General features: G+C 52.1%; 1 protein-coding gene across 18 annotated transcripts in view; it reads right to left on the reverse strand.

The window, feature by feature from the left end:
* Positions 1 to 12,703, reverse strand: part of MAP4 (microtubule associated protein 4) — a 152,935-nt gene that overhangs the window by 95,060 nt on the left and 45,172 nt on the right. For all 18 annotated transcript variants that reach the window (XM_085572850.1, XM_085572844.1, XM_085572843.1 and 15 more), the window contains 2 exons: positions 9,378 to 9,628; positions 152 to 214 (listed from right to left, as the gene is read on the reverse strand). In XM_085572850.1, coding sequence (XP_085428976.1) covers positions 152 to 214; positions 9,378 to 9,618 — 304 coding nt within the window. In that variant the 5' untranslated portion in view covers positions 9,619 to 9,628. The remainder of the gene's footprint in view (positions 1 to 151; positions 215 to 9,377; positions 9,629 to 12,703) is intronic.

Raw genomic sequence — 12,703 nt, forward strand, 5'->3', positions numbered from 1 at the left:
CCAGAGAAACCCTTTAAACTCCAAAGAAACTGCAGCTCTGTTTTGCTGCCAAGTCCTTGGAAGCTCTCTAAAGCCAAGGCCAGCCCCTGGGAGGAGTGAGGACTGCAGAGCAGGGGTGGGTGGCCCTGGGCAGCCCAGAGGCAGCACGTACCTGGGTGGTCCTGCAGCCCGTGGTCGCCGTTCTCCACCACCGTCGGCCCCGAGGCTGAAGAGTCTGCAAGGAAGCAAGCCAGGGGTTAACACTGCATGGAACTCATCTCAACCCAGACCTTGAAAACAGCACTGTGCAACTGTACAATCATTGAGTTGGAAAAGAGCTCCAACACTGAGCCCAAGCTTTGGTGGATCCCCACCTTGTCACCTGGTGGTGAGCCTAAAACCAACAGAAGAAATCATCAATCCCAGCCTCGAGCACACTCACAGGATTCCAGGATCCCTGAGGCTGGAAAAACCCTCTGGGATCACATCCAGGCTGTGCCTGATCCCCAAATTGTCCCCAGCCCAGAGCTCTGAGTGCCACCTCCAGCCCTTCCTGGGACAACTCCAGGGATGGGCACTCCAAACTCCCTGGGCAGCCCCTGCCAAGGCCTGAACTCCCTTTCCATGGGGAAATTTCTCCTGAAACACCACATATTGCTAAAGCAGGGATCAGGGCAGGGTGGAAGATCACCAATTCCAAAAACCAGCACAGAAAATCCTTATCACTGTGAGATTGAGTCCCTCTTGTCCTGACACCAACAGCTAAAATTTTAACCAGCAGCAGGATTTCCACACTGAGCTTGGGAAACCTGGCAGCAGTGGGCAAGGGGGAACACTTGGAAGCTGTAGAGGGTCCATTTAGATGATATAAAAGAAGAAGTTTTGTACAATGAGGGTTGGAGGCCCTGGCACAGGGTGCCCAGAGCAGCTGGGGCTGCCCCTGGATCCCTGGCAGTGCCCAAGGCCAGGCTGGACAGGGCTGGGAGCAGCCTGGCACAGTGGGAGGTGTCCCTGCCATGCCAGGGGTGGCACTGGATGACCTTAAGGCTCCTCCACCCTAAACCAGTCTGGATTCTGTGACTTTATGACCCTGAGCAGTTTTAGGGAAGCAGAACAAGCAGCACCAGCTCCTGCCTGGCCCTCAGCTCTGCTGACAGTGAGGAAATGCTCATTTTATAAATAGTAAAGGTTTCTCCCAAAGAGACACACACTCGGTGAGCCCCAGTTTTATAACAGAGCCACGTTACCAGGGTCCTTCAGACACAGCAGGGCTGAATCCAGCCCTCAGCATGGCAAAAGGAAAAGTATTTCCAGCTCCATCCGTGGCTCATCCTGGTGTTTTACAAAAATTCCCCACGAACTTGCCAGTTTATAGAGAAACACACCCCTCCATCCTCCAGGAGGAGCTGGGAGCAGCACAGGCACCCCTGGACCTGCTCCCCAGCACTGCCACAGCCCAGCTGCCAGGCTCTGCAAAGGCTGCTGTGCCCTGGAATGGGGTCTGGAGCAGCCCCTGGGGCAGGTCCTGACAGCCCCTGGATCCCCTAAAATCGGGGTCAGTGTGGTTGAAACAACCCTGACTCACAGCTGCCCAAAGGCACACCAGGAGTACGAGGGTCCTGCAGTGAGACCCCTGAGGAAATCCATGCAGGAGCTGCTGAATCCCCCTGGGAGCTCAGCCCAGCTGCAGGAGCCACACATTTCCTTAAATCCTGTAGAACCATGGAACCTCCTGAGTGGGAAGGAACCCACAAGGACCATCCAAAGCCAGCTCCTGGCCCTGCAGAGGACAGCCCCAAGATCTCCTCTGTGATCACATCCTGCTTTCTTTTCTCTCACAGCTGCTCCTTACACCTTGCACAGGCAACTGAGCTGCTGGGATGTTTCTCAGTCTGGAGGAATTTCTCCATGGAAAGGGTGCTCAGGCCTCAGAAGGGACTATCCAGGGAGGTTTGGAGTCCCTGGAGGTGTCCCAGGAATGGCTGGAGGTGGCACTCAGAGGTCTGGGCTGGGGACAAGGTGGGGATGGGGCACAGCTGGCACTGGGTGGTCTTGGAGGGCTTTTCCAGCCTCAGTGACCCTGATGTCACCACCATTACTGACGCATTAAACCCCTCCAAAGTGGGTTCCCACAGGAGCAGAAGGATCAGAAATGCCACTGCTCTCCTTGGGAGGGACAGAGAGCAGGTGAAGTGGTTCCCTTTACAGTTTCAGCTTTTTGGGAAGACAAGCTTCCAGAAAAATCAAGTCAAATCACACCAATCCAGCACGAGTGGCTGTTATTTTTAAGTCTCTGAAGGTCAGTACCTTTGGAGCAAATCGATCTGGGTTTGGTTTGCTGAAGCCCCAGTGTGAAAGCACCCAGCAACCTGCCCAGGGCCAGGGCTCCTCCCCTCATATTGCAAATTGCATAAACCCAAAACCATGTCAAGATGCTGTAACTACCTAATCCTCATCAGAATCACAAGATGGTATTTGCATCTGCCTGGTGGATCAAAGGATTGTTTTTTATATAAACAAATTTAAGGCAGCGCTGGCTAAACCGATAATCTGGAGCAAATGGGCAGTGCCACCACCAGCCCCTAATCCCAGGGGACCACAGGGGACAGCACCACGGCCAGCACGTCCCCAGGGGCTCTGGGGGGGCTCTGGGGGTCAGGAGCTTTATCCCACGCTGACATTGAGAGGAAAACGTGAGCAAAAGCACTGGTGGACAGAGCCTGACCCAGCTGGTGACTCTGAAACAAGGAGTGCAATCTCCTTCCATTCATTCCTTTCAATATTCTGCCTCAAAATCACCTGCTGAGCTGCCCCAGCCCTGGAGCCAACAGCACAAGGACCTGGAGCTGCCCCAGGGCTGGAGCCTCTCTGCTCTGGAGCCAGGCTGGGAGAGCTGGGGATGTTCCCCTGGAGAGGAGAAGCTCCAGGCAGAGCTCAGAGCCCCTGGCAGGGCCTGAAGGGGCTCCAGGAGAGCTGGAGAGGGACTGGGGACAAGGGAAGGAGGGACAGGACACAGGGAATGGCTCCCAGTGCCAGAGGGCAGGGATGGATGGGAGATTGGGAATTCCAGGCTGGGAGGTGGGCAAGCCCCAGCACAGGGTGCCCAGAGCAGCTGGGGCTGTCCCTGGATCCCTGGCCAGGCTGGACTTTGGGGCTTGGATCACCCTGGGACAGTGGGAGGTGTCCCTGCCATGACAGGGGTGGAATGGGATGAGATTTCAGGTCCCTTCCAGCCCAAACCATTCTGGGATTCAGTGATATAACAACTGTGGGGCAGGAATGGGGCTGGACAGACTTTGAGAGTGAAAAGGTTTAAGGTCTCATCTGAGACAAAAATGCAAATATCATGATTTGCTGATTTATCTTTGATCCCTCTGGAACTCTGGGCTGTGTGGAACATTGTCCATATCCATTTTCTTATATGACCAAGTGTCTGAACTCCCTCTGGCTAAAGCAAACCCTGCTGCAAGGAAGGCACTCATTCCTGGGGTGGGATGGGAGGGAAGAGCAAAAGGAACCGAGGTCTGGACAGGATTCCAGCTCTGCAGCTGTGGGACAGAGGGCAGCAGGGCCAGCAGAGCCACCTCGTGGTGACACCTCTGCTCCCAGGGTGGGACTGACTCAACAAAACCAACCCCATCCCCATGGGAAAGGGCTGGAGCCTGCAGGGTTTAACCCCATGGGATGGGCTCCAGCCCTGCAGGGTTTAACCCCATGGGATGGGCTGGAGCCTGCAGGGTTTAACCCCATGGGATGGGCTCCAGCCCTGCAGGGTTTAACCCCATGGGATGGGCTGGAGCCTGCAGGGTTTAACCCCATGGGATGGGCTCCAGCCCTGCAGGGTTTAACCCCATGGGATGGGCTCCAGCCCTGCAGGGTTTAACCCCATGGGATGGGCTCCAGCCCTGCAGGGTTTAACCCCATGGGATGGGCTCCAGCCCTGCAGGGTTTAACCCCATGGGATGGGCTGGAGCCTGCAGGGTTTAACCCCATGGGAAAGGGCTGGAGCCTGCAGGGTTTAACCCCATGGGATGGGCTCCAGCCCTGCAGGGTTTAACCCCATGGGGATGGGCTCCAGCCCTGCAGGGTTTAACCCCATGGGGCCCACGGAGTCACCCACCCACCCTGTGGAGGAGAGTGCAGGGCAATGAACCCCAGGGCTCAAGGACAGCTCAATACATGAAATAAATAATAGAATTATAATAATGAAAAGAGGGAGGGGGATTGCTCAGCCTGGAGACAAGGGGGCTCAGGGGGGACCCTGTGGCTCTGCACAGCTCCTGCCAGGAGGGGACAGCCGGGGGAACAGGGACAGGAGGAGAGGGAACAGCCTCAGGCTGGGCCAGGGGAGGTCAGGGTGGAAATTGGGAATGTTCCTTCTGGAAAGGGATTTCCAGTCCTGGCACAGCTGCCCAGGGCATGGCGGAGTCCCCATTGCTGGAGGGATGTGACATCCATGTGGATGTGGCACTTGGGGATGTGGTCAGTGGTGGCCTCAACACTTAGCTGGACCCCATGGTCTCTGAGGGCTTTTCCAGCCTTAGCAATTCCATGATTCTGTGGATAAACCCAATGGGAAGCAGTGATGCCCCAATCCCCTGGATCACCAGGCTCTGATCAATGCCCAGCCTGTCCCCTGCAGTGCCTGGCAGCTCCCGGCCAACTCTCCCAGTTCATACTGGGCAGGATGCTCTGTGCTGTGGGACACCCCTCTGGCCAGGTGGGATCAGCTCTCCTGGCCATGCTCCCCACCTTCCTGGGAAATCCAAAACTCCTCCATCCAGAGTGAGCAGGGCTCAGGGACTACCAAACCACCTGTGTGTCATCGACACCATTCTCACACCCAACTCCAAACACAGCACTGCCCCAGCCATGGAGAAAATCAACTCCATTCCAGCCCAGATCAGGACAATGCCCTCCAAAAAAACCTGTACAAGGTTAAAACTCACCAAGGAGTCTGTGAGCAGAGCAAGGATGCAGAACAGAGGGACTGAGCAGGAGGCCACGTCCTGTCAGCACAGGGCTGCCCTTTGGTCTGTGCTCAGCTCCTCACCAGTAACACAATTCCTCACCAGTAACACAATTCCTCACCAGTAAACCTCACTGCAGAGCCAGAACTGCTCCTCACCCCAGCTGAAACATTCCCCAGGATGCTGCAAATTATGAAATCCCAGTGTTTTCCTTTCCCTTGGAATGTGCTGCCACCTGCAATCCCTTCCTTCACCCCGTCACATGAGCACCTGAATGAAACTGCTGCAGCCTCCAGGACTTTCCTGGAAGCTCCAGAGGATCCTGAAAGCCTTGGAATAGCCAAGGAAAGCCAGCTGCAAGCAGGCAGCACACATCCCCTGCTGTTATGTAAAACCCATGAGGTTATAGGGGATAATCCCAGAATTTGCCAAATTACCATGTCCAGCCAGGTGCAAGGAAGAGTAAACCCATTCCTCCCTGGCACTTTAGGAGTTAACCATCATTAAAGCTTTATTCTAGGACAGATTTGTAGGTGACCAAATGACTGCTCATCTCTGCCCTTCTCCACCCCTCTGTACTCACCCAGCCCCATGCTGGGGCCCTGCTCGAAGTTATCTGGCTCCTGGGTTTAGGAAAAAAGGGAAAGAAAGCCCTGGGGCAGAGCTGGAGCAGCTAAAGCCTGACAGGATGGAGGATTAAACCTCTTCTGACTGGGGAAAGACAATCTCAGGAGCACAGACCGTGGTGCCAGAACACATTTGTGCCTTTTAACATAAATAAATGAATGAACAAGTGGAGGCTGAAGAGCCTGAGCTCTGCAGGCTGCTCCTCTCCCTCAGGGAAGCCAGGCTGCTGGGAGCCAGGGACTTGGAATGAACTCTGCTCTTCCCCAAAAACTTGGTGTCACACTCAAACATGGAACTACAACACCAAGACCCCCTTAGGATGCCAAAAATCTCACCCAGAGCTCATTTATTATTATTCTGGAACCTCAATAAATGAAGCTCATTCACTTTACTATCTTTTTAAACAGTTACAAATATTAAATAAATTCCATGGAAGAAACAGGTATCTGTTTTTCCATGAAGTGCTGATATCACACACTTCCATTCAAACTCCACCCCCACAATCCCAGTTCTGTCATTCCATTTTGGAAGCTTCTCCACGGCCTCAGGTCAATGCAGTGTTCTCCTGGGGGTCAGTGCCTGGCAGCACAGAAAGCCCAAAATTCTCAGCAGAGTTCCAACAGGTATCCTCAGCACTTCAGGGGAAAGCAGGGAAGAGAAATGAAGACATTCCAGGACCAAATCCTAAACCTGGTGTGTGGTAACAGATCCTGTTTTAGCTTCAGTCCTTCCCTGCTGGCCCAAGGTGGGAAAGCTGAGCAGCTCCACTCAGGGCAACTTCTCCATCTCCTCACACAGGGTCTCGTTTGCATCTTGCCAAAGATTTAGATCATGCTCCTGACTGCTCTCCAGCTCTCCCAAAAAAGGGAAAAACCAATCTCCAAAGCAAGAGTAAGAAACTGCATCCCCCCCTCCCCTTGCCACGCAGGAGGGAAACGAGTTCTGCTCAAGCAGCCCCATGATGGAGGGGAGAGGAGGGGTTGGAAAAGCCAGGAGATCCCAGAATCCCTGAATTCCTGAGGTTGGAAAAGGGGAGATCCTAGAATCCCTGAATTACTGAGGCTGGAAAAGGGGAGATCCCAGAATCCCTGAATTCCTGAGGCTGGAAAAGGGGAGATCCCAGAATCCCTGAATTCCTGAGGTTGGAAAAGCCAGGAGATCCCAGAATCCCAGAATTACTGAGGCTGGAAAAGCCAGGAGATCCCAGAATCCCTGAATTCCTGAGGCTGGAAGAGGGGAGATCCCAGAATCCCTGAATTCCTGAGGTTGGAAAAGCCAGGAGATCCCAGAATCCCTGAGGTTGGAAAAAGGAAGATCCCAGAATCCCTGAATTACTGAGGCTGGAAAAGCAGGAGATCCCAGAATCCCTGAATTCCTGAGGCTGGAAAAGGGGAGATCCCAGAATCCCTGAATTCCTGAGGCTGGAAAAGCCAGGAGATCCCAGAATCCCTGAATTCCTGAGGCTGGAAAAGGGGAGATCCCAGAATCCCTGAATTCCTGAGGTTGGAAAAGCCAGGAGATCCCAGAATCCCTGAGGTTGGAAAAGGGAAGATCCCAGAATCCCTGAATTACTGAGGCTGGAAAAGCAGGAGATCCCAGAATCCCTGAATTACTGAGGCTGGAAAAGCCAGGAGATCCCAGAATCCCTGAATTCCTGAGGTTGGAAAAGCCAGGAGATCCCAGAATCCCTGAATTCCTGAGGCTGGAAAAGCCTTCCTAGCCCACTGAGTCCAGGCTGTGCCAGTGCCCACCTTGTTCCCTTGTGCCCAGAGCTCTGAGTGCCACCTCCAACCCTTCCTGGGACACCTCCAGGGATGGGCACTCCAAACCTCCCTGAGCAGCCCCTGCCAATGTTTAATAACCCTTTCCATGAAGGAATTCCTCCTGAAATTCTGTATTTGTGTCTGAGCTCTGCCCACAGGACCCAGCCTTTCTCTCACAGAGTTTTAATTACTGAGCAAAGCCCAAAGGCTTCGTTACCCCCACCCCAAAATCCTGGAGTTATGTGGAATAATGAGTTGGGATAGCAATGTCCAGGGATGCACAGCTGGCAGGACACACGTAAGGGAGTTGTATTTTACACCAATATTGTGTCATGATTTTAGCACTGAGAAATCCTGGTTTAGGATCTGCAGCTTCTACAACAAAGGATTGCTTTAAAATATCCTCAAATCATATACAAGATGTTAACAAGTCCTCATGTTTCTCTGCTTCTGTGATGCTAAAATACAAATGAAATAAATAATACACACATTCCAAGTTTTATAATAATCCCTTTGCCCATTCCAATGCTTCCTGCTCCCCTGGTGCCATTTAATAACTGTGTCAGCATGGAAAATTCAAGGTTACATTTTCTGTATTACAAGGCACCCAATGCACTTCTAAACAAAGCAAATAAATGCCTTGAACAGACCAGAATTCCCCGTGCTGTGGTCCTGGAGGTTCTGTTTATTCTGAGGAATCACATTTCACCTTCCTCAACACTGATGAGCAGCAGGATTAAAGCAAAAAAAAAAAACTTCTTCTGAAGGAAGTTCATCAGGTTACCAAAGGTTTTCCTCTTCTACACAGTGCAGATCAAGGCCACAGAATAAATAAAATCATCAAGGCACTGCTGGTCCCAGTGACAATTCCCACTTGGGCAGGGAGGGGACAGCACACAAGCAAAGGGAGCAATAATTTAAATTGCTCACTGGGAAAGAAACTCATTGCATGATCCCCAAATCTCACTCTTTTCTCTTTCACACAGGGAAGCATCTGTTCAAAAATCTCCTTTGCCTACAGAGTTTCAGAAAAAGCACTTAACATGAATAAATTGGTGATGTTCCACCTCAAACTCATGGGGCAGTTCTGGGGTCCCCAGGTCCAGGACAGAGCCAGAGGGGCTGGAGTGTGTCCAGGGCAGGGAACAGAGCTGGGAAGGAGGTGGAGAATTCCTGAGGGAGCTGGGAAGGGCTCAGCCTGGAGAAAAGGGGGATCAGGGGGGACCTTGTGGCTCTGCACAGCTCCTGACAGGAGGGGACAGCCGGGGGAACAGGGACAGGAGGAGAGGGAACGGCCTCAGGCTGGGCCAAGGGAGGTCAGGGTGGATTTTGGGAATGTTCCTTCTGGAAAAGGCTCTCCAGCCCTGGCACAGCTGCCCAGGACATGGTGAAGTCCCCACTGCTGGAGGGATGTGACATCCATGTGGATGTGGCACTTGGGGACATGGTCAGTGGTGGCCTCAGCAGTGCTGAAGGAGCTGCTGCGTTTGATGATGTCCAAGATCTTTTCCAACTTAATGATTCCACGATTCTAAATATCAGCTGGGCTGAAAAGCTTTCAGCAGAAGCAGCAGAGACAGCAGCACGTTTTGATACCATGCACACCACCAGCACAGCCAAAAGAAATCCAAGTAAATAAAGCCTTGGGTCAGAACCGTGGGATTTAGCTGGCAAATATCTGGGAGATGATGAAGATTCCCATCTGCTGGCCTCACCAGCAACAGCTCATCACCCACCTCTCTTGCTTGGATCTGCCATCCCCCAGACTGGTGGCACCTTGCACAGCTCTGTTATTTTGGGACACTGCTTGTGGACCACGGCACCGCCGAATTTGGTCAGGGCTTCCTCTGAGAACCCCAAAAACACCCAACCCCAAATACGAATGGAAAGCAGGGAGAGGTCCAGCAGGGAGAAGCTGTTTCACAAGCTGAAGGGCAAAAAGTTGAAGTAAGCGTGTCAGACCAGCAGCCCAAGTCCCACCTCAGCGGCGGCACAGGCGTCCCCCTGATGTCTGGGTGGCAGATTTTGGGACACTTACGTTCCACGGCGATTCCATCCAGGTGGCCTTTGCTTTTGGGCTCCTGGCTGCCGGGCGTGGCACCGTCCTCGTCATCCAGCAGGGGCACGTAGTCCGTCTTGTCCACGGTCTCGCCCACCACGTCGTCGAACTTGTCGGCCTCCAGCGAGGCGATGAAGTCCTGCTGCACCTCCTCCTCCACGGCGGGCGGCGGCTCCGTCAGAGCGTCCGCCAGGCTCAGGTTGTGGTCCAGGTCAGCCATGCCTGAGCACCTGGAGGCCACAGGGAGACACAGAGAATTCCATCAGACGCCTCAGCGCCCCCACGGCGTGCCCCGGTGTTGGGGAGGATGGATAAATAAATAAAAGATTTACAACACTACAAACCCTCTGCTGGTGGAACAATGCCCGTGCCTACAGATAGGTCCAAAGGTCAAATGGAGTGTTCCATCTCAACCCCCAAAATGTATGGTTCATCCCTGTTGGAACTCAAAATGTCCCTCAGACATTTTTGGAGGTTCCAGGTCTTGGTCAGAAGCATTTGAGACCCTGGCAGGCAGCTGCAAACAGCTGGGATTTTGGGTTTGAGCCATGGGATGAGTTACCAACTTTGGAGGTGGAACAAGCACTCACAAAGGGTTAGATAGTATAGTAGAAGTAGTTACAAGGTAGAGGGGAAAATTTTTTAGTATTGTACAGGGGGGTTTTAACACCTGTACAGGGGGGTTTTTACTTTGTACATGGGGGTCAGAAGTTCTAAGATGGAGGAAAGTGGGCTGATCCTGTTCTTCCTCCTTCTTCTTCCTCGCCTCCATGTTCTTGATGATGTTGGCACTTATAGATTGGTTTAGAATAGAAAATCACCTTTTAACATAGATAATAGGCATTGGGGAAAAACTGTAAACATGGAACACATATCATATAAAAGATAGCAGCAGCCCTGGGCGGGGGGAGAGAAGAAGAAGAAGAAAGAAGAAGAAAGAAGAAGAAAGAAGAAGAAAGAAGAAGAAAGAAGAAGAAAGAAGAAGAAGGAAGAAGGAAGAAGTAGAAGTAGAAGAAGTAGAAGAAGTAGAAGAAGAAGTAGAAGTAGAAGAAGAAGAAGAAGAAGAAGAAGAAGAAGAAGAAGAAGAAGGAGTCAGAGAGGATGTCAGGGTGTGTGTGTGCCTCTGCCTGAGCTGCTGACCAAACAGCCACAGCCCGTGAAGAAAATCTTTTAGATAACTTGCAATAAACTGCATTGAGACCAATCAACAGAGACTGCTGAGTTTTCTTTGGAAGCTCAGGCTGGAGGAGAGACTTTTCCACCACACAGAACCCCTGAACCGGGCTGGGGGTTCTGGCACATCCCACACCTGTAACCCTCCCCTGAAACATCAAGTGTCTGTGACCCCATTGGCCTAAATCTTGTTCCAGCCCACCCTGAAGCCCCCTGATAAGGGGTCCCTGAGGAGCCAGAAGCTCTCTTGGAACCTCCACCCTCTTGGAATGTCCACCCTCTCCTGAAGCATCCTCTTATCTCCCTCTCCCCCTTGCCTCTCCCTTCCCCCACACCCTAGGGCCTGCCAGGGGTCAGGTCTGGCAGCTCCAAGCAGGACCTTTCACCCTCTATAATAAACTTTATATTCTACGAGCAGCCTTCAGAGATCTCTCATCTCCATCCACCCAAACCATCCTGGAGCACAACATCCCCACACCCCGGCTCACACGCAACGTTTGGGTAATTCCCAGAATGTTTCTAAACCCCCACAACGGATCAGAAATAAACTGGGATCATCTAAAACGGGTTTAGCTCATGGATGTGACATTTTGTGGGGTCTTTCATCAGAACCTTACATGAAAAATGTCAAAAGTAACGCCCAGCACCTGTCCGGGGCAGCCATGGTGTGACAGTGGCTCCTGCCCTGCCCCAGATCTGGAGTTAATTACACCCTCAGCAGCACAAAGTGACGCAAGAGAATTTAGTGCTGGGCTTGGCTCCACCCAGCCTCCCCTATGGAGATTAGGATTTTACATAATCTCTGATGTATACTTCAGTGCTGGCCCTGATCCCTCCCAGAGGGTCCTGCAGCACATCCCTGTCCTCAGCAAACCTTGCTAATCCCAGCAAACCCCCTCCAGCCCTGGGATTTGGGAGGGAAAGTGACATTTTAATAATGTTCACGTGGCAAAAAAATACAGCAAAGTGCACACGTGGGCATTATATCCACAGCTGTGAACTGGAAACAGGGGAGAAGTAATCACCAGTTATCCCTCCCTGATTTGCATCTCTGTGTTCAATTCCATTCCTGGCACCAAGCTGAAAAAACGCACCTGAACTGACTCATCTCCAGCCTTGAGGTTGGCACAACACACACCCTTCATCAATTCTTTACTTTTTCACTTTTCAGCCTTTTTGAAGTTATCCTTGGCAGCAAGGGCCAACAAAAGCTGCTGGAATGTACAGAAAGACTTTGTCCCCCGTCCCTCTCCAGCTCTCCTGGAGCTGCCTGGAGACCCTGAAGGGGCTCTGAGCTCTCCCTGGGTTTTCCTGGGTCCAGGTGAGCATTCCCAGCTCTCCCAGTCCTTAGGAAAGGCAGATTTAAGATTTTATTAAAGATCTCTCAGCCTCCATCTCTTTGCCTCTAAGAAGCTTCTGGTGATCTGTGGATTTCCTGTGACTCCAGAAACAGCCATAAAGCAGAGCTCTTGCTGTGTTTAAAACAAGAAATAAGTGAATCCCACTAGTTTAGAATGTGCCAAAATAGAAAAAAACGCACCTGAACTGACTCATCTCCAGCCTTGAGGTTGGCACAACACACACCCTTCATCAATTCTTTATTTTTTCACTTTTCAGCCTTTTTGAAGTTATCCTTGGCAGCAAGGGCCAACAAAAGCTGCTGGAATATACAGAAAGGCTTTGTCCCCTGTCCCTCTCCAGCTCTCCTGGAGCTCCCTGGAGACCCTGAAGGGGCTCTGAGCTCTCCCTGGGTTTTCCTGGGTCCAGGTGAGCATTCCCAGCTCTCCCAGTCCTTAGGAAAGGCAGAGCTGCTGACACAGAGCTGCAGCCCCAGCAACACAAGGGACATTTGTTCTGCTGGGTCAGGAGGGGGGACCCAAGTGGCCACTGTGCAGCAGCCCAGGCCTGCTGCCTTCCATGGGGTGGCAGAACACAGATCCTCTTGTTCCCAAAAAAACAAAGGCTCCTACTCCTTGAACTCCAGCAAATTCAGTGTCAGCACTGCAGGGCCAGCACATACCTACAGGCTCCAGCCTCACATTCCTTGGGAACAATGGTGTCCCACTGCTAAGTGGTGTTTCTGTCCTTGCAGGCAAGTCTATGATGGAAAATAATTCAGTTCAAGCTCTTCT

This window comes from Lonchura striata, chromosome 2 (assembly GCF_050655825.1).
Source record: "Lonchura striata isolate lonStrDom1 chromosome 2, ASM5065582v1, whole genome shotgun sequence".
NCBI classification, from domain to species: domain Eukaryota; kingdom Metazoa; phylum Chordata; class Aves; order Passeriformes; family Estrildidae; genus Lonchura; species Lonchura striata.